The sequence below is a fragment of the Budorcas taxicolor genome, chromosome 12 (genome assembly GCF_023091745.1).
Source record: "Budorcas taxicolor isolate Tak-1 chromosome 12, Takin1.1, whole genome shotgun sequence".
Classification (NCBI taxonomy): Eukaryota; Metazoa; Chordata; class Mammalia; order Artiodactyla; family Bovidae; genus Budorcas; species Budorcas taxicolor.
This window is the reverse complement of record NC_068921.1, coordinates 77,466,127-77,491,300: the sequence shown is the minus strand read 5'-3', so window position 1 is coordinate 77,491,300 and position 25,174 is coordinate 77,466,127. Positions and strand designations below refer to the sequence as shown.

At 47.2% G+C, this 25,174-nt stretch overlaps 1 protein-coding gene across 2 annotated transcripts in view; it reads left to right on the top strand.

The window, feature by feature from the left end:
* TMTC4 (transmembrane O-mannosyltransferase targeting cadherins 4) overlaps positions 1-25,174 on the top strand; it is a 57,514-nt gene that overhangs the window by 7,807 nt on the left and 24,533 nt on the right. For both annotated transcript variants that reach the window (XM_052650075.1, XM_052650076.1), the window contains exons 3-6: positions 2,877-2,992; positions 4,275-4,491; positions 10,083-10,170; positions 23,313-23,410. In XM_052650075.1, coding sequence (XP_052506035.1) covers positions 2,877-2,992; positions 4,275-4,491; positions 10,083-10,170; positions 23,313-23,410 — 519 coding nt within the window. The remainder of the gene's footprint in view (positions 1-2,876; positions 2,993-4,274; positions 4,492-10,082; positions 10,171-23,312; positions 23,411-25,174) is intronic.

Below are 25,174 nucleotides of genomic sequence, written 5' to 3'. Positions count from 1 at the left end.
AAAATCCGAACAAGAAACCTGGAGGCAGAGCCCAGAGGAGAAAGAATGTGGAAAGAGCGTAGTTAGAACCTTTGTGATGGGAAATAGCTACCCTTTCCAGTATTCTTGCCTGGAAAATCCTATGGACAGAGGAGCCTGGCGGGCTACAGTCCATGGGGTCACAAGAGTCGGGCACAACTTAGTGATTAAACCAAACCAACCCCTACTCAGCCGATGTTCTGTGTCTGCTTCAAGGGGCCAAGAGAACCTGCAGGGATTCACTCCTCTCTCTTTCTCTAGTAGATACAATCATAGCATCTCTTTGTAGCACTTTTCCTTAATGCTCTGCAAATTTTGAAGTCATAGATTTTCCTGAATGTGGAGAGAGCCATTTTCCTATTAAAAGTGTTGAGGAAAATTCTGTGTGCAAGGAATGTGTATTAGGTGGGGTGGAGGGGAGAGGGGGCGAGGGGAAAGGGGGTGACTGTTCGGCAGATATTTCATTTGTAACACCCTATGAATGATTTGCTTCATTTCCACGGCACAGACTTCAGTCCTGGTGTTTATTTTGAATCCAGGTTCTTCACTTGTAATTTCCCTCAAGTTCATCCAGCGGTTTGAAACATCCAACTGCCGATGTTTCTGTTTCAGTCCTTTTTGCAACAGCGCTTAGGAGCAAAAGAAGTGTGTTAGCTCTGAGCAACTGTGTCACAGGGGTGGCTTCATAGCTATTTTCCAGCGGGATACGTGGCTTAATAGCTGCTTTCCAGGGAGGACACATGACTGTGCCTTTGTTTTCTTGGCTGAGCTGGGCCTTCCTTGCTGTGCAGGCTTTTCTGTGGTTGTGGGGAGCAGTGGCTACTCTGTATTTGCGGTGCTCAGGCTTCTCGCTGCCGTGGCTTTTCCGGTTGGGAAACACGGGCTCCAGGGCACATGGACCCAGCCGTTGCTGCACGTGGGCTCAGGAGTTGTGGTGTGTGGGCTTAGTTGCCTCACAGCATGTGGGATCTTCCTGGACCAGGGATCGAACCTGTGTCTCCTTCATTGGCAGGCAGATTCTTAACCACTGGACCACCAGACAAGTCTGCCTTTATCATTATTATTTTTTAATTCCATTTGCTGAGAGTTTCTTGGCTCTGCCACTCCTGGAGGATGTATGAAGTGTCAATTCTGGACCCTCGTTGAAGAGCTCTGGTGGGCAAGGTGGGGAGACACAAGCCATGTCCTGCGTGAGATGCCCGGGATGAAGTTGTGCTTCTCTTTCCTTCTGGGAGCGAGGGCAGAGGAAGGCGCTCTGTGACCCCGTGCGTTGTCTTGGCAGCGTTTTCTGGAGCATCACACTGTGCCCCTTTGTTCACTTGCGAGCCTGCTTTTCTCCCCTTCCCTGTCTACTGACAGGCCCTCCTCTGTGCATTGGCACCGTGCCTGCAGTAATGTGAGACAGGCTGTGACTGGAGTTTCTTGGTGTTAAAGGCTGTTTTCCAGATGCTTCCTTGTAGTGTTGAGTTGCCTGTAGTGTTGAGTTGTTCACGGAGATGATGATTTTCTTTGAGTCAGTGGAATCAGCAAAGATTTGAGACACAGCACATCTTTCCTAGCAATCATTAGGAGGAAAAATTGACCTTTCTTCCCGCGGCGCACCTTGCTGTGAGGGCTACACCCAATCAAATATTTAGAGCTTTGTTGGAGTTCGTTTGCTGCTCAAACGGAGGGAAAGATCCTTTGCTCCTCCCTCCGCAGCTGAGCCGGTAGTTCTGGGACAACGCAAAAGTACATGACTTCCAGTGGGGTAATGGAGTAAACGGAGTTAGTAGGTAGATTGCACGACCCTCATGAAATAGCAACTTGACTCTTAGAGAAGGGTGTGTGCACTCAAGGCCCCTGAAACTGATACCCACCGAAGTGAAATTCACCCACAAAGTGGGTGTCAGGTCACCAGCTTGCCTCTGTCCCACGTGGTCAAGCTTTTCCCTTTGCATCATTAAGCACTTAAGGCTTCCCAGGTGGCACTAGTGGTAAAGAACCCACCTGCCAATGCAGGAGACACAGGAGACACGAGTTTGATCCCTGGGTCGGGAAGATCCCCTGGAGGAGGAAATGGCAACCCACTCCAGTATTCTTGCCTGGAGAATCCCAGGACAGAGGAGCCTGGCGGGCTACAGTCCATGAGGTCACCAGAGAGTCGGACACAGCTCAGTGGCTAAACAGCAGCCTTACATATTGGCTGTGAGAGAGGGTGATAGTGACCTCACTTAGCTGCTTGGTCCATTTGTTCATTCTGCATGGATCAAGCGCTTTCTGTGCACTCCCCCCAAACACGGGGCGGCCCAGGCCTGGAGGAGCCCCAGCGCAGTGGGGCAGATATCAGTCACGTGAACCTCCTGGGAAACGGGCGCTGTGAAGACAGGTAGAGGATGCTCTGGGCCCCCCAGGAAGAGAACCGCATCAACTCCGGAACGTCGTAGTCCAGTGCCTGAAATATGATGAGCGGGAGGAGCTGAGCTCTGGGGAGCTGAGGGGTGACCATCCGGGCACAGACCCGTCTTGGGGCGGGTGGCAGCAGGGGCCATTTGGGGACCAGAGACCAGGAGCAGAGCCAGCGTCTGGGAGATGTGCCGGCCACGTGCAGCTGAGGGGCCAGAGCACCCCAACTGCGGTGTCCCCGTAAGATGTCGGCTTGGTCCTGGAAGGGGTGGGGCTCTCGTAGGGGGTGGGAGGGATCCCTTGGAGGTCGCGCAGAGTGGGGCACAGTGGAGCCCTGTGGAAGCCCGGCCAGGTGCTGGGTGTGAGCGTGGCGGGGCCTGGACCCAGGACTGGCGGGAGACACAGGGAAGAGAGGGCTTCCGCCCAGGGGGAGGGCGCAGTCCCGACCCCGCCGTCTGCTGTGTTGCCCGCAGGACCTCCGCACAGAGACACCGCTGGGGGACCTGTGGCATCATGACTTCTGGGGCAGCCGGCTGAGCAGTAACACCAGCCACAAGTCCTACCGCCCCCTGACCGTGCTGACCTTCAGGTGAGGTGCCGCAGGACTGCCATGGGGGAGGGGAAACCCGAGGCTTGTCCTTGATGTTGCACTGGGTCGGGTGTAACAAGGGACCCCGGTCAGGGGTTCCCACGGACGTACAAGCCGCGGTGCAGACACTGACCCATGCAGCCGCACGGAGAAGACCTGCCAGGCCCCCGGCACGGCTGCTCTGACAAAGCGTTCCCTACTTTGCACAGTTCTTTCAGGTTGGACCCTTTGCAACTTAAGCTGGAGGAAACAATATGTCAAGGCAACAGGTAGCCTCTAATTAAATTGTGTTTGCTTTCACTATATAAAAAAAGTAAGTTATAAATCTTCCTCCTGTGAACCACATCAGGCTTCCCTGGTAACTCAGAGGTAAAGCATTCACCTGCAACGCAGGAGACCCGGGCTCGATACCAGTCAGGAAGATTCCCTGGAGAAGGCAATGGCTACCCACTCTAGTTTTCTTGGCTGGAGAATTCCATGGATGGAGGAGCCTGGCAGGTTCATGGGATCACAAAATGCCGGACACGACTGAACATCTAACACTTCACTTCTGTAACCACATCAATATCCAAAAACAAAATGAAACTAAAGATAATCTTGCCACCCCACCATGAATCGGGGAGCTGTTTGCATTAAATAGATTAATTGATCTCACAGAAGTTCCCGTGCATAGCTGTTTCTCAGGTGTATCGGATAACCTATGCGTAGATCCCTCAAAAGTGAAAGTGAAAATCGCTCAGTCTTGTCCGACTCTTTGCGACCCCATGGCCTATACAGTCCATGGAATTCTCCAGGCCAGAATACCGGATGAGTGGCCTTTCCTTTCTCCAGGGGATCTTCCCAACCCAGGGATCGAACCCAGGTCTCCCATATTACAGGCGGATTCTTTACTAGCTGAGCCACGAAAAGAAGTATAGAAATGATGAATCAGAACCATTCATGATTGAAAAAGAGACAAGAATCCTTGACAGGGACAGCCTTGCCTTTATCTCACCTGAATAATTGTCTTTTTTTTTTTGGCATTTCCTCTCCAAGTATTTTCTGTCCCACTCCTCTGAGAGGTCCTTATCTCCCTTTTTCCCCTCTGCAGTTAATTACGTTCTTAGCTCTTCTTCACCCTTCTTAGCTTAACAGGCATTATTTATCTTGACGCTATTTTTATCAACTGTGCGCACGCTCTCCTCCTTCAGTATGTTCACACACCAGCCTTTCCCTCCAGCCGGTTCGTGTTTTATTTCACGAGCTTCTGCATCTCCGTTGTGAATACCTTCCTTCCTTGCAGGATGAACTACTATTTGTCTGGAGGCTTCCACCCCATGAGCTTCCACGTTGTCAACATTGCCCTGCATGGCGGCATCTGCGTGCTCCTGGTGGATGTCTTCTCCGTGCTGTTCGGGGGCCTGCAGTACACGAGCAAGGGCAGGAGGCTGAACCTGGCCCCCAGGTCGTCTCTGCTGGCTGCCCTGCTGTTTGCTGTGCACCCGGTGCACACTGAGTGTGTAAGTACCGTCTGCCAGCCATCTCTGCCCTTGTGTAAGATCAATGTGGTCAACGCACTGGTTTGTTCCCTAAAACAAGCTTCCCTTGGCTGCTTGTACGGCTGTAGAAGGCCAGCTTTCAGACACCCAGAACGGCGATTTGTGGGGACAGCAGGTCCCCCTTAGGACAAACGCAGGGTCCATGATGGGCCAAGACTTCATAAAGACCATATGGCATGATCTCTGGTGATACTCTCTGTGTCCCTTATTAGACCACACTGGGAAATGTGACTGGTGAACCTTGCCCATCTTCTGGGTCTAAAGCCAGAGGCTGAGATTGCCTTTTTTTCCTGAAAAGGGGTCTGATGCAGCTTTCCTCTGTTAGCCAAGAGCTTTTGTGATTTCCAAAATACTCCCTCACACTTCATACGATTGTCACCAAAACACTGTAGGTTCAGCTGGAGCAGCATAACAATTTCCACTTTACAGAAGAGGAAGCAGCCAGGGAGGACAAATTAGGGACTTAACCTAGGTCGGTCACAACACCTAGGAGGGTAGGGACAGAATTTAAGATCTGGTCATCTGAACCCGTCCCAAGGAGAGATCGGCGTGCTGCCAGCTGAGCTGGTGAATGGGTCCCCACATCCTGCCAGGACCTGCTCATGAATTTGCCCCACCTTGCTTCTCATCTCCCATCCCACCATTCCATGACAGCCATTCAAACTCAAATATTTGAGAAAAAGCTATCGGTCATTAAAACTTAGCATTCCTAAGACAAATCAGCTGTGTGTTCACCTTTCCTTGTTTCTTGGCAAATAGGCAATATTCAGTTTCATCCTATCAGTTCGGTTTAGTTCAGTTGTATCCAACTCTTTATGACCCATGGACTGCATGCCAGGCCCCCCTATCCATCACCAACTCCTGGAGTTTACTCAAACTCATGTCCTTTGAGTTGGTGATGCCATCCAACCATCTCATCCTCTGTCATCCCCTTCTCCTCCTGCCCTCAATCTTTCCCAGCATCAGGGACTTTTCAAATCAGTCAGCTCTTCACATCAGGTGGCCAAAGTCTTGGAGTTTCAGCTTTAACATCGGTCCCTCCAATGAACACCCAGGACTGATCTCCTTTAGGATGGACTGGTTGGATCTCCTTGCAGTCCAAGGGACTCTCAAGAGTCTTCTCCAACACCACAGTTCAAAAGCATCAATTCTTCAGCACTCAGCTTTCTTTATAGTCCAACTCTCACATCCATACATGACTACTAGAAAAACCATAGTCTTGACTAGACGGACCTTTGTTGGCAAAGTGATGTCTCTGCTTTTTAGTATGCTGTCTCAGTTCAGTTGCTCAGTTGTGTCCGACTCTTTGTGACCCCATGAATCGCAGCACGCCAGGCCTCCCTGTCCATCACCATCTCCCGGAGTTCACTCAGACTCACACCCATCGAGTCCGTGATGCCATCCAGCCATCTCATCCTCTGTCGTCCCCTTCTCCTCCTGACCCCAATCCCTCCCAGCATCACAGTCTTTTCCAATGAATCAAGTGTTCACATGAGGTGCCAAAGTACTGGAGCTTCAGCTTTAGCATCATTCCTTCCAAAGAAATCCCAGGGTTGATCTCCTTCGGAATGGACTGGTTGGATCTCCTTGCAGTCCAAGGGACTCTCAAGAGTCTTCTCCAACACTACAGTTTGAAAGCATCAATTCTTCGGCTCTCAGCCTTCTTCACAGTCCAACTCTCACATCCATACATGACCACAGGAAAAACCATAGCCTTGACTAGATGGACCTTAGTCGGCAAAGTGATGTCTCTGCTTTTGAATATGCTATCTAGGTTGAGCATAACTTTTCTTCCAAGGAGTAAGCGTCTTTTAATTTCATGGCTGCAATCACTATCTGCAGTGATTTTGGAGCCCAAAAAATTCTGACACCGTTTCTACTGTTTCCCTCCCCATCTATTTCCCATGAAGTGATGGGACCAGATGCAATGATCTTTGTTTTCTGAATGTTGAGCTTTAAGCCAACTTTTTCGCTCTCCTCTTTCACTTTCATCAAGAGGCTTTTTAGCTCCTCTTCACTTTCTGCCATAAGGGTGGTGTCATCTGCATATCTGAGGTTATTGATATTTCTCCCGGCAATCTTGATTCCAGCTTGTTTCTTCCAGCCCAGTGTTTCTCATGATGTACTCTGCATATAAGTTAAATAAGCAGGGTGACAATATACAGCCTTGACGTACTCCTTTTCCTATTTGGAACCAGTCTGTTGTTCCATGTCCAGTTCTAACTGTTGCTTCCTGACCTGCATACAGATTTCTCAAGAGGCAGGTTAGGTGGTCTGGTATTCCCATCTTTTTCAGAATTTTCCACAGTTTATTGTGATCCACACAGTCAAAGGCTTTGGCATAGTCAATAAAGCAGAAATAGATGTTTTCCTGGAACTCTCTTGCTTTTTCCATGATCCAGTGGATGTTGGCAATTTGATCTCTGGTTCCTCTGCCTTTTCTAAAACCAGCTTGAACGTCAGGGAGTTCACGGTTCACGTATTGCTGAAGCCTGGCTTGGAGAATTTTGAGCATTACTTTACTAGCATGTGAGATGAGCTGTGATATGCTGTCTAGGTTGGTCATAATTTTTCTTCCAAGGAGTAAGTTTCTTTTAATTTCATGGCTGCAATCACCATCTGCAGTTATTTTGGAGCCCAAAAAATACAGTCTCTGGGCTTTGGGCTGGGTCCCCAGGGGAGGGAGGAGAGCTAATGGAGGGGGTTTCCTTGCCTCTTGTCTGTTTAGAGACCAGGGCATCGGCCCCAGGGTATTCCCTGAGGATACTAGCGCCACTGCAAGATTTTCTTTCCTGGAAGCGTTGGTGAGGATTTCAGATTGCTTGAGTTCAGATTGCAGAGTGTCAGAGAGGGACGGCCAGGTGTCCTTACTACTCCTGCTCATCCAGTGAAGCCAGAGTTTATGCTGAAGGAATCAGGTGGTGAAATACCACCCCCCTTCCCTCATTCCTTCTATGGCTCCCGCAGAAACTGTGCCCAGTAGGGAAACGCCACCACCTTGTCTGTTACGGATTCAGGGAATGGCGGTGACTTCCCCAGAAAACTCTGATGGGAGTGTCTCAGGTTATTTGTAAGGAAAAAAAAAAGTCTTTATAAATAGCTTTGCCTGAAAATACATATTAATGCAAATAACAGAAAAGAAAAAAAATCTCTTTGTACCCATGCACATTGGCCAAACAGTTCAACTCAGTACCTTCTTGGAATAGCCTTTAAAATTTTCTTCCTGTAGAATCTCTTTCTGTCAAAAATTCACTGAAGGACTAAATACTCTGTACACTGAAACACTTGTCACACTTTTTTTTGAGACTTATTTTCTTTTTTAAATTACTTTTTATTGGAGTATAGTTGCTTAACAATTTTGTGTTAGTTTTTTGTGGTGTAACAAGTGAATCAGTTATCCTTACGCACATATCCCCTCTTTTTTGCATTTCCTTCCCAGTTAGGTCCCCAGTGAGCACTGAGGAGAGTTCCCTGTGCGATACAGTAGGTTCTCATTAGTGCCATACTTTTTAAAACCTGTTTTTCTTCATGTCAGATGATGTAATGTACATTCCTTAAGACCTGGGAGTGTCTTCACTTAGCCAAAGGCAGAATGTTTGTTTTAAAAATGAGTTTATGATATTTAAAGTTCATTTTAGTGGAAATCTTTTTTTCCTCCAGATTTGGATGATTTACAACATTATATGTTAGGGGGAGTCTTTAAATATACCTCAGCTGCTCAGATAATGAGTGGTTTAGGCTGGCCTTTTTGCCTCCTACCCCTGGTATTTAATCAAGCCACTTCCCTCCCCTTCACTCAGTTCAGGAAGCCTTGTTCTCTGACCTTCCATGTTCCCAGCCCCTGCTTCCCGGACGCTCTTGCTCTCAGGACCTTCTTGGATGCCCTTCTCTGAGTTGGCTTCTCTTACTGTCTCCTCTGAAAGGCTGTGGGATGCGGAACCATCCTCGGGCCCTGTGAAGAGCTGCAGCTGGCAGATGCTGCTCACACTTCTCTCTGGTCCTGATGGGAGGCCCACGGCACCATCTGCTTCCTCCATTGCTGGCCGTGGAGCCGCAGAGCCCACACCTGCTTCTCCCTAAGCTGCCGTGTCCTTGGTCCACTGCTCTGTCCCCCCGAATCCCTCCAACCATGTGTCCCTGTTGGATTGACAGTGAACCAGCACCCACTGTGGGCCGGGCTCTATCTTTGGGGTCTCATTGCATCCTCGATTTCACCGCATCTCTGAGCAGGTTACAGGCCAGAGGATTCCAGAAGTCTCATGATGTATTCGCTACCTTCGTGAAGTAATCATTCCATTTACCCCTCCAGCACACTGGCCTCCTTGGCCCAGATCTGTTGAACCTGTATTTGTCTTTAGCTTCCTTCCTGGGAGGAAGTTTTTTCATGTGCCTGGCAGTCACAGGTGGGACTCAGCTGCCAGCCTTCTTAGTGATCGCGTCCCCCGGCGTCAGGAGCTTGCCATCGGATGGGTGTTTGCCTCGCCAGCATCAGGAGCCATGCCGGTTGGATGGAAACTGCTCCTAAAAGGCATTCCTTTTAGCTGTGGCTTGTACATGCCCTGGGCACAGAATATAAATATAGTGATTTTCACATTCATTGTGAAATATACTCTCTTACCTCTGTTTGTAGGCTAGACTTTACTTTGGATCCAGCACCACACTTCTCACTTTAAGATGAGCTTCCCAGGAACTAAAATGAAACCTTGAGAGTCACAGTGCAAGCTCTGATACATGTCCTGTCCGGGTGCTAGTTAGTAAAGGATACCACATAGACTAGACCAGTACTCGGGAGCACAGTTCTCTGTCTTTGGTTGACCTGAGACTTTTGGAGAACAATTGTTGGAGTAATCAGCTTGAAAGAAATGAAGCACCCATTCTGTATTGCTTCTTTAACACTAAGGTGGAGAAAAGGGCCATCATCAGATGCAGAAAATGGGGAGGGGCAGAGAAGAAATGATGGAAATCTTACTCTGTTTTCATCTTACTGGTCAACCTCTTTTGAAGCCTTCCACTTTCCAGGTTAACCCGCTTAATTGGTTTTGGTCTAAAGGGAGGGAAAGACAGTGACAGAGGCTTTGAACCCCCTGTGTCCTATTCTCTCTGCTTGATGACGTGTAGCGCTTACTTCCCACCTGTCTTTCATGTCTCCAGTCAAATTTTCTTTCTTAAATATCATGCCTTTTGAGCTGATAACATTTTCCAATTGAAAAATGCACCCTGGGCACCTGATCAGGGCAGAGGTATCTAGGGCTGTGGGCACAGAGTGCCAAGTGACAGGGTTTTCCCTGCACATGGGCATCGCTGCCTGTGTGCGACCCACAGAAGAGCCACAGTAGGTCAGAGTCAGCCCAGCCTTCCCATGGAAGCAGCTGACCCAGATCCTAGACCCAGAGTGAAGAGTCAGTTGTCAGATCACACCATAGTTACAGAGTTTATTTTAACAGATGGCTGAGTCTCATAAGGTTTTCTGTTTCTAAGGATGTTTTTGTGTTTCCAAAGTTTCACGTAAATATTTTTTTAACATAAATCTCTTTCCTCCGCCTTCTTTGAAGGTTGCTGGTGTCGTCGGCCGTGCAGACCTCCTGGGTGCCCTGTTTTTTCTGCTGTCTTTCCTTGGCTACTGTAAAGCGTTCAGAGAAAGTAAGCATGATGTTTTACCCTCTTAATTTTGCATCTTCTTCGTGTTTCTGTTCTGTCGAGCATGTTTTAACAGATGGGAAGGTGTACGCTCGTATAAGTTTGTCCCTTTGAAGGAATGTAGGTCAAAGGTATCAATTGTTTTTAGTGATGTCTGTTACTCAGGTTGCTTTTTTCACGACACAAAGGTTGTGCTTCAGCGTTCACAACGTTCAGGAAGCATCTTGCTGAGTAGTGAAACCAAGAGCTCCTGCTCTTAGTGCTAAAGCAGTTGTAATTGATTTTTGTGATTTTTTTTTATTTCCAGTAAAATTGAAGAGGGGAAAAGCTTTTTGTTATTTATTTTTAATGAAAACATGTTGGAGGAAAAATATAGAAAAATTGTAAAAATGTATAGCTATGAATATGCACCTGGAGCATGAGGTTCTTATTTTTTCATTGTCATGTTAATGGTACTTAGAAAGTCTTTGTTGCTGGAACCAATGGTGTTGAAATGACCAGTTGTGTGTGTGTGTGTGTGTGTGTGTGCGCGCCCGTGCGTGCATACATGTGTGCAAGTGGTGGGGGTTGAACTGCCTGTTTATTAGCACCAATGCATTTATTGAGATTCAGTAGAATCCCCGTATAACTCTACTAATTATATGAATTCTGATCGACTCCAAGTGACATCATATCCCTTCCCAGTTGTCTTACAGTAGAAATTGGGTATGGTACATTTATACATGTTGGCCCTAGCAACAGTGTTATAATTTCAACTTCTGTTATAAATTCAGTTCATGACTGTAGAACTCTCTCCTTATATAACACAATCAATTGAAAAGGGAAAGTCAGAAGAAAAGGGAAAGTGAGAGGAACAATTTCTATGGGTTGCTTGACAGGGCTGTTTCAGCAGAGTGAGTGAAAGTCACTAAGTTGTATCCAACTGTTTGTGAGCCCCCCATAGACTGTAGGCCACCAGGCTCCTCTGTCCATGAGATTTCCCAGGCAAGAATACTGGAGTGGGTTGCCATTTCCTTCCCCAGGGCCTCTTCCCGACCCGAAGATCAAACCTGGGTCTTCTGCATTGTAGGCAGATGCTTTACTGTCTGAGCCACCAGGGAAGCCAGTTTCAGCAGAAGCTGATAGAGTAGTACATTGGTTTCCTTGAGTCTTTTCCACAGCACTTCTCAAAGCTTAGGTGTGGTCCCCTGCCAGGGCCTTAATGTTATTGTTCATGTACTAATGCTTATACTTGGATTCCTCTTGTAAACTGATATCTTATTCATGAGCAAGGACAGACCACTCATTCAGGATTTTGTCTCTGCTGGGGCTGGTTGAAGTGGGGTCACTCAGGACTGGTTTTTGCAGAGTTAGGAGTTTCCATAGAGGCTGCCTGGCCTGTGAAGCCTGAAATTCTTACTGGCCTATCCTTTGCAAAGTTTGCTAATCCCTGGGACAGATGACTGACAGGTAACTGTCACCGTGCTAGTGGTTCCAAAAGATTTTTTTAGCTACGATTAATAGGGAGTTTCCAGCACGAAATTTTTCTTTACTCATGAAGGTAGAGGAGCTTCCTGTAACATAAGTTACCATTTTTTGACTGTCTGCTGTCACACATGTGTGTGTGTGGTTGTCAGTTATGTTACAGTCTTCAGTTCAGTCGCTACGTTGTATCTGATTCTTTGAGACTCCATGGACTGCAGCACACCAGGCTTCCCTGTCCATCACCAGCTCCCTGAGCTTGCTCAAACTCGTGTCCATCAAGTCGGTGATGCCTTCCAACCATCTCATCCTCTGTTGTCCCCTTCTCCTCCTGCCTTCAATCTTTCCCAGCATTAGAGTCTTTTCCAGTGAGTCAGTTCTTCCCATCAGGTGCCCAAAGTATTGGAGTTTCAGTTTCAGCATCAGTCCTTCCAATGAATATTCAGGATTGATTTCCTTTAGGATGGACTGGCTGGATCTCTTTGCAGTTCAGGGGACTCTCAAGAGTCTTCTCCAACACCACAGTTCAAAAGCATCAATTCTTCAGCCCTCAGCTTTCTTTATAGTCCAACTCTCACATCCATCCATACATGACTACTGGAAAAACCATAGCTTTGACTAGACGGACCTTTGTTGGCAAAGTAATGTCTCTGCTTTTTAATATGCTGTCTAGGTTGGTCAAAACTTTTCTTCCAAGGAGCAAGTGTCTTTTAATTTCATGGCTGCAGTCACCATCTGCAGTGATTTTGGAGCCCCAAAAAACAAATTCTGACACTGTTTCCCCATCTATTTGCCATGAAGTGATGGAACCGGATGCCATGATCTTCGTTTTCTGAATGTTGAGCTTTAAGCCAGCTTTTTCACTCTCCTCTTTCACTTTCATCAGGAGGCTCTTTAGTTCCTCTTCACTCTCTGCCATAAGGGTGGTGTCATCTGTGTATCTTTAAGATAGGTGGAGTTACTTTCCCTGCTGTCCACATGTAAGACACAGCGTTTAAGTAACTCTCCAGGATCACACGGCTATATATGGCTGAACTGGGTTCACCCTCTGTGTCTAACTCACTTCAAAGCCAGCCCCAACTAAACTGTCTTCATCGGCTTCCCTGTCCTCATGGGACCAGTGAGGCAAGTTTGTCAAAACAACCATTAAAAATAAAGAGGAGGTGCATTCAATTCTGTTAATGAATTGTTTAAATGTTAAGTGTGGTAGAAACATCAAAAGTATGATTTAAGAACTCCCCCTGCTACTCACGTCGCCCACGTAAGTGTGCAGCCAAGAATCAAAGCTCTTTTGTGGAAGAAGTTCAGTCTGGTACTTATTGAATACAAATAATAATAAATGATATTTGTTGTTTAATCCTATGATTTAAGTTACCTGGTCTTTGTTCTTTCAGATCTGAACATCAATTCAAAGAACAGTCAAGCATTCATTCCTCATAAACTTGAAGTTTAAGAGAGGTTTTTTACAGAGGAACAAATTTAATATTTTTTATAAGGGAACAAAAAATTGAGTGTTCTGAAGTGAATGATTTAACTAGGTAAAAAGATCTTTCAGAGAATACATTCCTTTTTTAATAACCTCATTAGCTTTTTTTAATAGATGCACTGTCTGTATTATAAAGCTCTGGACAATTTTTAACTACCTGAGTTTATTGTAGCAAGCAACTCTGTGCTGACCTCTGGAATCCTGGCATTTTTTGAGAGTGAAAAAAGAGTCTCATGTAACATTTCTGGGTTTTTTTTTGTTATGTAGAATAGCTCCAAGTGGGCTCTTTTAGAATAGAATCTTTTTTTTTTTTTAAGAAGAAAATAGCCTTATAGAAAAGGATAATTATTTTAAAGGGAAAAAGAAAGAAAAACACTAAGTCGATGATGCGCTGGTTATTATTTCTGAACACCCAAAATGAAAAGTATTATTCTAATGATGAGACATCCTTCTCTGTTAAAGCCTAGTACATATTTTGGATTGGAAAAAGGTAATCTGTCTGTATGGGCTTCCCAGGTGGCACTAGTGGTAAGGAATCTGCCTGCCAGTGCAGGAGATGCAGATGTGGGTTCAATCCCTGGGTCGGGAAGTTCCCCTGGAGAAGGAAATGGCAACCCACTCCAGTATCCTTGCCTGGAGAATCCCATGGTCAGAGGAGCCTGGCAGGTGTCAGTCCATGGGGTCACAAAGGTCACATACATAATCCTTCTGCACAATAAACTTGATAGAAGAGCCAAAACAATTTCTTTTTATAAATAAATACCTTAGAATATTGTTTCATGGGAATTGGGGTGACAAAGAGAAATTTCATTAGTCTCATTTATATAGTGGGGAGGAGAGAACCTTTTCAAGAGGAAAGGAAATGGGTACATTTCTAGAATAACCATTTTAAATCCTAAGCTATTATGAAACACAAGATCTCAAGTCTCAGTTGTTTTAAGTTCTTCAAATTTATTTTAGTCACTCTCCCTACCATAGTTCAGGGCTTCCCAGATGGCTCTTTAAGAAAGAACCAGCCTGCCAATGCAGGAGACGTGGGTTCGGCCCCTGGGTCAGGAAGATCCCCTGGAGGAGGAAATGGCCACCCACTCCAGTATCCTTGCCTGAAAAAAATCCCATGGACAGAGGAGCCTGGCAGGAATACAGTCCATGGGGTCGCAACGAGCCGCACACGACTAAACACAAGACAGTTGCACCATAGTTCAGGCAGCTAAAACAGGATAACTGTCGACTCTCGGGATCTCGTTTCCTGCTCTTTTCCACTCTGATTCAAGACACGTTTGTCTTTGGCTTACACAAAGTCACACAGCTTAAACGAGGGCAACTGTGTAACTCACATAGTCTAGGACGCCTTTTTTTTCTTTTTTTTTTAGATTTGGGGTTGCTGCCATCTGAATTGTGACCGCGGTATTCACGTTGGGTTCTCTTTCTCAGGGGTTGCTACACTGGCTCGATTCTCCCAAAATGTGCTTTTAGTTAGGAGATTGGCCTCCGAGTTGCCTCATTCCGCAGGTGGAAGCTCCGCTTGCTTGGCTCCCACTCCTGGGAGGAGAATCCGAGGCGTGTTGTACGGCTCTGTGCTCCGACCGAGGGAGCCGGGGCCGCCTGACGGAGTCGAGTGACTTCCGCCCACGCACCGTGACGCACGCCGGCTTCCGGGTGGCGGCGAGACGCAGGCGTCGACTGGGGGAAGACGGTGTCCCTTGGCATGCACCGCTTTTTCTTTTCTGAAATGACAGCTTCCCCATCGAGCGCCGTGCCAGGTCTGCCACGCAGCGCTTCCCTGAATTGCCCGCGTCTGTTGGGCGCTTGAGGGTGTTGGCGCTGGCCAGGGTCTTGCTGTTAATGCTTGTGGGGTTTTTGTTTCCCCCACCGTGCTCCTTCCCCTGGCCGCCGCCCCTGCTGCCCCTCAGGCTTTGCTTCGGTTTACTGACGGGATCGCCTTACCTAAGAGACAGACACGGAAGCAAGGAAAGCATTTTCCAAGCCAGTCTTTCTGAAATTCTGGATTATAAAAGGTTCATGTTTGCGAACGCTGTACAGTTCTCCTAGAGCAAGTTGTGAGAGATGTTACATGCTGTAAGAACAGTTTTTTGGGGTTTTTTGTGTTTGCTTTTTTCATTTTCTCTCCTGGACCATTGTTGCTTAACAGCTTAGCAGACTGGACGGATTTGAGATGGAGAGTTCTTAGCCTGAGACACTTACACAGAGTTTGGCTTCCCGCAGTGGCTCAGGGGTGAAGAATCCGCCTGCAGTGCAGGAGACTCGGGTTCGATCCCTGGGTGGGGAAGGTCCCCTGGGCAAGGAAATGGCAACCCACTCTAATATTCTTGCTGGAAAAATCCCATGGACAGAGGGGCCTGTTGGGCTATAGTCTGTGGGGTTACAAAAGAACTGGACACAACTGAGCGAATAAACAGCAAACGATGCATCAGTTAGAACTCCCTATTTGGGGGAGACTTTTTGAATAAAAATACTCATAAATGCAGTTGTACTGGAAGTGATATCCGCCTCTCAGAATTTATTTTTACTGTTTTTAGCTGTTACTGCTAAAATGAAAATGATCCATTTTTCCTGTCTTTTTAATATGTAATTTTTAAAAAACAATTTTTTAAAAAAGATCTCTTACATGACAGATTATTCCATTGTGAGGAGGTTCAAAGACTAAAAATGAGAGGAGGACTTCTGGCTGTATTTATTCACATTAACAAATTACTGACTTTTCAGTGTTAATTACATCTCATAATTGCCTTTGAAATATAGTAATATAGTAAAGCTTCTAACAGACATCGAAATAAAACTGTTGACTCATCCAGTATTTATTGAGTGCCAGCTATATGCAAGGTGGCCTACTGTTTTCAGTTTCAACTGTCTTATTAAAATGATCAGGCAACTTCCCTGGTGTTCAGTGGTTAAGATTCTGCGCTTCCAACGCAGGGGGTGCAGTTTCCATCCCTGGTCAGGGAACTATGATCCCACATGCCTCGGAGGCATGACCAAAACAAGAAAAAATTTTTTAAATAAATAAAATGCTCAAAGTTGGGAATAAAAAAAATAGCTTACATTAGTTACTAAGTAAGAACATATAAAAACACAAGTCCAGATTTATCTAGATTATGCTGTATATATTTGCAACTGTTCACATTAGTCACCTTGACAAATTAATACTCAAAGAAAATAATAATTTGACAAACTAAATGGTAAAACTGCTAGAGGAGGTCTTATGACCATAAGTCTACTAGGCTGTGCTGTCCCTAAACTCAGGACCACTTTCCCAGTTGATTATTTAATTTCTATAAGGCCTTTCTTGATTGTCCCCAGTACTAGAGATACTTTATCAATACTTTGTAGGGTGGCCTTGGTTTATCATGCACCTCCCTTCCACACATTTGTAAAGAGGACCCCTTTGATTTATATGAGATAGTTTAAAAGTACAGTTAGTCCATAGGTATGAACTGCACAAGTCCATTTGTAGGCGAATTTTTTTCAATATGCACTTCAGTATTGCAGAACCAAAAGTTGGTTGAATCCACAGATACAGACCAGCAAATACCAAGCAACACAGTGGGGGCTGACTGTGAAGTTATATGGAAGGGTTGGGCCCTAACTCTCCAGTTTAAGAGTCAACTGTTAAGCTCAGCTTTCCAGTTTGGATTGTGGAACAACTGAAGTGTGTGTGCATGCTGTCTTATGACTCCTGATAGCAAATCAAGTGACTAATCTGGTAGGGGTTGGAGGAGAAAGAAGTGAATTTTAATAAGCAAGTCACTTCATATTTTCCGAGTTTTTGAAGGCAGACTTGGATTAGAAACAGCCGTGTAGACCATTTCATGGATGAGCTGGGTCTCTGAGCATGTGTCGTTGACAGTGCTGTGTAGCCCTTCAGGTCATCGCAAAATTTGTAGTAGCCATGTTATATAAAAAAAAGAAAAAACCAGATTAGCTGAATTTTAACGATAGTTTCTTAGCCTAATATATCAAAAGTATTTGCAACATGTAATCAGTATACAGATTATGAGCTGTTTGACATTCTTTCATATGGAGTCTTCAAAATTAGGTAGTGTGTTTGACCCTTCCAACATGTCTCAATAGGGACCAGGTAAATTTCAAGTGCTCCCCAACCACCATGCCTCCTCTTGGACCGTGGAGGTCTAGAATTGGTTTTCTGGATGTAAAGCCATTGCTCGGTTTATAACTGAGCCCTGAAATTACCATTGTTGAGAAGTGACCTGCCTTCCTGCTAAGTTGCTTCAGTTGTGTCTGACTCTTTACGACCCCATGAACTGTAGCCTGCCAGGCTCCTCTGTCCGTGGGATTCACCAGGCAAGAATACTGGAGTGGATGGCCGTGCCCTCCTCCAGGGGATCTTCCCGATCTAGGGATCGAACCTGGGTCTCCTGCCTTGCAGGCGGATTCTTTATTGCTGGGCCACTGGGAAAGTGACACTCATATTTAATAATCACTGAAACTGAAAACACTTCTTCAGCACAGAATCATTGTCATCCTCTGTCACAAGTTTCCATACTGGAATCAAATCAGAAGTATAAGGAAAGTTAAAGAGTAGGATGCTCCCAGAACAATTCGCTGAGGATTTGAGAGGTGGAGGGAGCCTGAGTCCCTTAAAGAAACTTGGAGTTCGAGCGGTATGGTGGAATTATGAGGTGAGATTAGAGAGAAGGCTGTCAAAGAACCAGGAGGTTGTGGTTTTTTTAATGTGTTTTTCATCTTCTTTTGGTGAAATCTCAGATTGAGCCATCTAAAGAGAAATCCACTTTAAATTCCAGGCAAGTGGAATGTGAGTCTTGGGTAGTTTACCTTTGTGTTCACAGAGTGCTTTCGAGAGCAGTCCTTTGGGTGTTTTAATGGAGGAACTGGGAATTTTTTTCCTATCCAAAACTACTGAGCCGTGGAGGGTGGGGTGGAATTAATCCATGTTACAGTCAAGTAAAACACAAGCTAATTCAGTTTTTCTAGGAAGAAATGTAAAATGATCAAGGGACTAAAATGTTAAGATCAGGGAACATTACACTGGGAAATCATAGTATGTTTCAAGACGTCTGAACACAAATTGTGGGAATAGAAGCTTAAAAAAATCAAATTCCGCTAAAGGGGTGAGGAGGGAAGTGGTCCATTTGTTTTTTTTGTTTGTTTTTGGAAGGGTTTTCTTGGCCACTCCATGTGGCTTACTGGATCTTAGTTCCCCGACCAGGGATGGAACCCATGCCCCCTGCAGTGGAAACCTGGAGTCCTAATCACTGGACCCCAGGGAAGTCCCTCCATTATGGTTTCTAGAGAACTACTGAACCTAATGCCTAGTCGATACGAAAACAACAGCTGGGTTGGAGGTGGGGGTTTTCGAGGGCACAGGAGCCAGGGTGGGAGACTCCATGGTAATCAATGTGTTCATTTATAATTAAAGGGTATCTATTTGCATATAAGGGATTCCTGGGTGGCTCAGTGGTAGAGAATCCGTCTGCCTTTGAGTCGGGAATATCCCCCAGAGGAGGAAATGACAACCCACTCGAGTATTCTTGCCTGGAAAATTTCATAGACAGAGAAGCCTGGTAGACTACAGTCCATGGGGTTGCAAAGAGTCAGACATAACTGAGCGCACACACATTTGCATCTAAGCTGCTGATACGAGCAAATCCCGAAAGTGGTTGGATGCAGACTCAGCACGACGTGTTACAGGAGGAAGGACTGAGAGAACACCCTCCACTGAGAGGAGAGGGCAAGCCCTGTGGGGTCACCCTCCGCCCATCACTGTCGTGTGGCAGAAGGTGTGGGATTCCATGCTCTGGCGTGGTGTGGGGTGAGCGTGACCCCTCTGCTTGGCCTGGACCCTTGTGCTCACCTGCTAAAACTTGTAGGACTTTTCTCAAAATTATATCCTAAGAGGAATTAAGTGATCCATTAGCTTTGCCTCTACTTTGGCCATATTTTTTTTAAAGGTCTCAATGCCTTGGTGTCTATAAACACTTGTCTGCTGCTGATTGCTAGCAGATGCTCAAAGTAAAAGTCGCTCAGTCATGTCCGACTCTTTGCGACCCCATGGGCTATACATAGTCCATGGAATTCTCCAGGCCAGAATACTGGAGTGGGTAGCCTGTCCCTTCTCCAGGGGGTCTTCCCAACCCAGGAATCAAACTGGGGTCTTCTGCATTGCTGGCGGATTCTTTACCAACTGAGCTATTGAGGGAAACCCCAAGAAAATAATAAATCCCAATAAATATATGAATATCCCAATGAAATCATGTCTAATGTAACAGGGCTTGGGGCTCGTAATTGTGATCTCTTGGTGTTATGTGTATAGTGTAATTAATTTCTACAAGTGGAATTATCCTTAGTTTGCTTGATAGAACTAAATACTCTGATATACCGTGGTTTTCAACAAAGACAACTTGGCTTCTAGGCACTGTGCCGCCTGGGATATTGGAGAGATGCTGCTCAGGATGGTGGGAGGCATGTAGAGGCAGGCATGGGCTCACTCTAAGTTAAAACTGAAATGGACTATCCGTTCTCAAAGTCACCGCCATGTGGCCCCCTGCCTGCAGCGTCTTGGGAGGGATTCCCACTCTGCCCTCGCTGCCAGGGAGATCACAGGCACGACCTCCTGGAAGCGCTCCAGCTGTTCCTACATTATGGCTCTATGATTTGTCAGTTCCTTGCCCCTCCTGGGGTCAGTACCCCAGATTCTGGAGCTTGGAGAAGATGCTCCAATGAGCCAGACCTGGTACCCGGGATGCAGCTGTGAGCAAGCTTCCCACTGAGGTTGATGCTCCTCGACCCATGGCATCAGAATCACCTGGATGGCTGGTTAACAGGCTTCCAGTGTGGCTCCACCCTTGAGTCTCTGAGTCCAAGGGCCTGGTTTGGGCTGGGGTGGCCTGAGCATCTGCCTTTCTTAGAAGATCCAAGGGCAGGACCACACACTGTGAGTGGCACTGGTTAGTTTAATGGTCTCCACTGGGTGTGATCCCCTCCCACCCAGGACATCTGGCAAAGCCTGGTGTTTTGGGTCATCACAACTGAGAGCTAGGAGGGCTGCTGGGTTCTCGGGGCGGGGGGGGCGGGGGGGAGCGGGTAGAAACAAGGGAGGCACCGAGCATCCTACAGTGCTGAAAATTGACCCACGTGTCAGCAGTGCCAAAGGTGAGAGCTTAAAATCAAGCATTTGTAGTGACGTGTGAAAAGAACACGCTGGCAGATTGTGCTGAGGGCCGTCTAGGGGGCTACCGCTGGGCCTGACTTAATGTAGGGGGTCAGTTAGGGTCACTGCGGTGCATGGGACAGACCCTGCTACTGGGCAGTCAGGTGTGCACATAGTAGGACCATTTGCTAGTGTTGCAACTGTGAATAAAACAAGTGAATCAGAAGGGAGGCTGCCCAGGAGGGTGGGTTGCACAGCCTGAGTGACCTTTGATGGCCACAGGATTCTTCTGGGGCGTTCTAGCTTAAGAGAAGGGAACATGCAAAGCCCAGTGAGAGTAGATTGGCCTGTGTGCTTGGAATTTAGACCCAGGGAACCTGGAGAGGCTGTGTCACTCCATAAGGAAGGCCTTAAGTGCCGTTCTCAGCATTGGGACCCCTTCATCCTGTCGACCGCAGGAAGAATCAGATCAGAAAGACTTAAAACAAGAGTGCTGTTTGATTCGGGACAGTGGAATCCGAATCAGTGAGGCTTTACTGTTTATTGATCAGTTGGGCTGGTGAAAAGCCTTCGGGTGCCTCGACTGTACAGCCAAAGAAAACTTTTTTGTATTCCGTCAGTTCTGCCTGTTTGTACATTAATCCCGGAAATCCAACAGAGATGCCCAAGAAAAGCTGAAAAGATCAGACAGTGTCAGCCTGTGTGTCCTTTTGCTTGACTTCCAAATCTCCAGCCCCCGAGGCCTATGTGTGAGTAAGGACGTTTTCCCAGCCAGCCGACTGGGCCCTCAGACAGCACAGGGGTCAGTCCTGCTCACAGTTTGTTGAGAGTCCAGGGGGCTTGGCTGGGTGCAGCCCCTCAGCATCCTAAGAGGAGTTTCCAGCCGTACGTGGAAAGTTCCCAGTTAGCAGCATCCCTCTCCCCAGCTCCAGACCCCGCAGCTGATCCCAGACAGGGAGCCCAGGACTTTGGTCTGGGCCTTTGCTGATGACTCCCAGATACCCACTTCATTCAGGATTGTCTCTCTCTATCTCCCTGTCTCTCTCACATATGTACCTTAATTGTTGGTTTTCTGCTCAAGCAGTTTAATGAGAACCATGGCGTATCTTGTCACCGGATAGCGAGCTTGGCACATTTCGGTGACAACGTGACGGATCAGTCACCCCCTTGCATCAAAGCCCCATTGGAGACCCTCTCCCTTGAACCTGGGGTGGTTTTGTGATTTATGTGCAACAAACAGTGAATGCTTTCTGTGGTCCCAGCAGTCTACCAAGGTTTTTTGTTTGGTTTTTTGATGTTTAGTTTTTAGTATGGCTTTTAATTCATGCACATAGTTTTTTTAAAATGTACATGGTATGAAAGGTTTTGCAGTGAAAAGTAAGACTTCTTCCCTCTCCTTTCCAAGGTTTTCTTCTTAAAGTTGTTTGGAGGGAATTCACTGGCAGACCAGTGGTTAGGACACAGGCGCTTTGGCTGCCAGGGCCTGGGTTCGATCCCTGGTCAGGGAACTAAGATTAAGCTGCATGGTACAGAAAAAAAAGCAGTTTGGAAACTACTGTGTTTCCCATGTGTTCTCCAGAGATATGTTTTGCATGTACAAGCAACTTTTATATGTAACTTTTAACACAAATGGGCAGGTATTTCTTGTATACCTTTTTTCTCACTCGAGTAGGGAAGATACAGTTATTGTTGCACCCATTGTATTGATGAGGACCCTGAGGCTATAAAAGTAACTTGCTCCAGGTCACACGGTGAACAGCGGTGCTGGAATTTAGGCCAGGAGTTCTGGTTTTAGGCAGAGCTAACCCAAGACCCAAGGGCACCTCCTCCAAGCAGGTTCACTTTGCCCCACCTCACACTTAGGTCTTCATAAAATGTTTGTTCACTATTGACCTCGGTGAGGAGCTGAGGGCCTCACAAAGAACAGAGAGGAGTATCGCACGAGCCCTCTCCACTCCTCCCCAGAGCAGGTCAGCTCTGGTCTCGGAATTGCATCCTCCACACCCCCTGCTGGTAGAGAGCAGACCCTCCTTCCTCAAAAGGGGTTCAGTTCAGTTCAGTTCAGTGGCTCAGTCGTGTCCGACTCTTTGCGACCCCATGAATTGCAGCACGCCGTGTTTCCCTGTCCATCATCAAAAGGTGTTCAGGGACCATCGGTTATTACTGGAGCCCAGCCGCACCCAAACCAAGCGGCTTACTGCCGCAGTCACATTTCTGCCAAGGTTTCAGTTTCCTGTTGATGCTTGAGTGTCCGTGTAGGTGAGCTCAACAGTCCAGCATCCTTCAGAACTAGTCCACGCTGGTAGCAGAGCAGGTGTTCCTAAGGCATCTGGGGTTGAAAGAGCCCAGACTCCACCTGGAAGTGGCAGACACTCTCAGAGCAGTGCTGGACCCCGACCCCGGGAGTCGTAGAGATTCTCAGAGCAGAGGTGGGTAGCCAGATGCAGCGCCTCCACCACCAGTGGGAGTCCTCGGCACAGGCTGTCAGGACGGCCTGTTAGGTGACTGGTGGGCTAGGAAGAAGGACCTCACCCCTGGAAACTCTGCCTTGAGATGTCTTTGTACCAGGGCTGCATTGCAATGCCTCCTGAAGGCTCTGGGCTCCTGCTGGGGGACCCTTGAGAAGGAGATGTGTATGCCACGAAGAAAGTGAAGGTATTAGTCACTCAGTCGTATCTGAGTCACAAAAAAAGTCCAAAATGTCCAGCTCTTTCTGACCCCATAGCCTGCCAGGCTCCTCTGTCCATGGAATTCTCTAGGCTAGAGTACTGAAGTGTTGCCATGCCCTCCTCCAGGGGATCTTCCCAACCCAGGGATCAAACCTGGCTTTTCTGCATTGCAGGCAGAATCTTTACCAGCTGAGCTACCACCATCTAACCAGAAATGTGGGCCTAACACCCTGGCCCACAGAGAAATGCTGTCCAAAGACCAAACTGTGTTTTTAAATGGTGACTGTCGAAGGTGCACACTGAGAATTTGAGTTCCAGGAGCTCCCAAGACTGAGCTGAGTCATGTGACTCTGTGTTTGTCATTTCTCCTGGTCGGCAGCTAACAAGGAGGGGACCCACTCCACGTTCTGGGTGTTGCTGAGCATCCTCCTGGGAGCAGTGGCCATGCTGTGCAAAGAGCAAGGGATCACCGTGCTGGTAAGACCCCAGGCGCCCTCACGGGGGTACCCATGCTCCCTATGCCCCTTTCCCTCCCGTGAAGACACTTTGCACTGCCTGGCCTGTGGGACCCCTCTACTGCACCCCTATTGCCGGTCTTCACCCTAGCCCTCTCTGGACTGATTACAGGTGCCACCATGCTCCCGGTGGTTCAGGTGGGAATTGACTGTCTTGGTTGATTCATTAGAGCTGGTGGGCACGGAGAGGGGACAGCTCTGAAGAGCAGGTGACTAGCCCCTGTGGAGAGGTCCTGGAGGAAAGAAAGAGTGCTGTGGCCTTTCTGGGGTGCTCTCACGTTTCAGCAGTCCTAAGTACAGCCATGTTGTGACCCTACTGCTGTTTCTGGTCCTGATTAACAAGCATTGATGTGTGTTATGTTATATTTGCCTTTGTCCGGAAATGTCAGGGAGGACAGGAGAGGCTCTGAAGGGTCCAGGTGTGCACCCCCTACGTCTGATCTGAGTAAAGCCCCTGGAAGGGAGAGGCGTGGAAATGCACTCTTTTTCTCTGTTCTAGCTAATTTTCTGCCTTACATTGTCAGAGGGAAACTGAGACATTAGTGATGTGAAGAGATGTAGGCAAATGAAAAATAGCGATGTCGTGTGTGCCCATATAGGAAGCCGTGGGAAAGGATCTTCCTTTCCCAGGTCCAAGCTCTTTGGGGCTGGACACCAGCTGAGGCAAAGATAAATGGTTTTATTGAATTCAGTCTGTACGATTAAGGTCAGCTAGCTAGGAAACAGTATTGAAAGAATTGCTGTGCAAAGATACTAGAACTTCATGAGTTACTTTTTTAAAATTTTGCTCTAGACCAGTGTTTCTGAACCTTAGCATTATTGGCATTTGAGGCTGAGTCATTCTTTCTTTGGGGTGTGTCCTGTGCATCATAGGATATTTAGCAACATCCGTGGTCTCTACCCACTAGATGCCAGAAGGACACCTCCTCCCTCAGTTGTGACAACCTCAAATGTCTCCAGACATTGCCAAGCACACCCCCCTGGTAGGGAGTGAAAATCATTCTGTGAGAACGGCCGTCCTGAAATCTTGCTTGTCTCAAAGTGTGGCTTGAAGCCCAGTGGCGTTGACACCATCTGGGAGCTTATTAGAGATTTAGGATCTCAGACCTCCCACCGCCACAGGCCTGCTGAATCAGCACCTCCATTTCACAAGGCCGCCAGGTGACTCCCACCTCCTTTAAGAAAAGCACTAAAAAATTAGGTTGAATTTTCATGAATAAAGATAGGGTGATGTTGAGCAGGTTTCCAAAAATCTGACTAGAATATGGCCATTTTGATGACGTGTTTAAATGGGAAGGGAGAGAGAGAGCCAGACTGATGTTGGGCTCAGTCCTCATGAAAGCCTGACCGCATCAGCACTGGGTGACTGTCCTGTAGCTCCCAGGCAGAGAAACACATGGCATAAGAAGACAGCACAGCTCAACAGGGAGCTTCCTGCCTTCTAGAAAATGGTTCACACCCGGGCAGAAGTGGTCCTCTGTGACCCAGGAAAACCATGCATCACACGGGTGAGTAAAATGAGGATTCTGTGAAGTGATTAACCCAGCGCTGGCCCGTGTGCTGGATAATTAATAGCTCCCAGCATGTGTGGGAGGGGGCTGAGGAGAGATGTCACCCTTGCGCTGAAAACCACAAATTACCACTGGCTTCTGACGACTTAGGATTGATCCTCTTTGCCACGAAGCTCTGTGTTTGGAGGCCCCATGTCATCGAAGGGCAGGTTGAA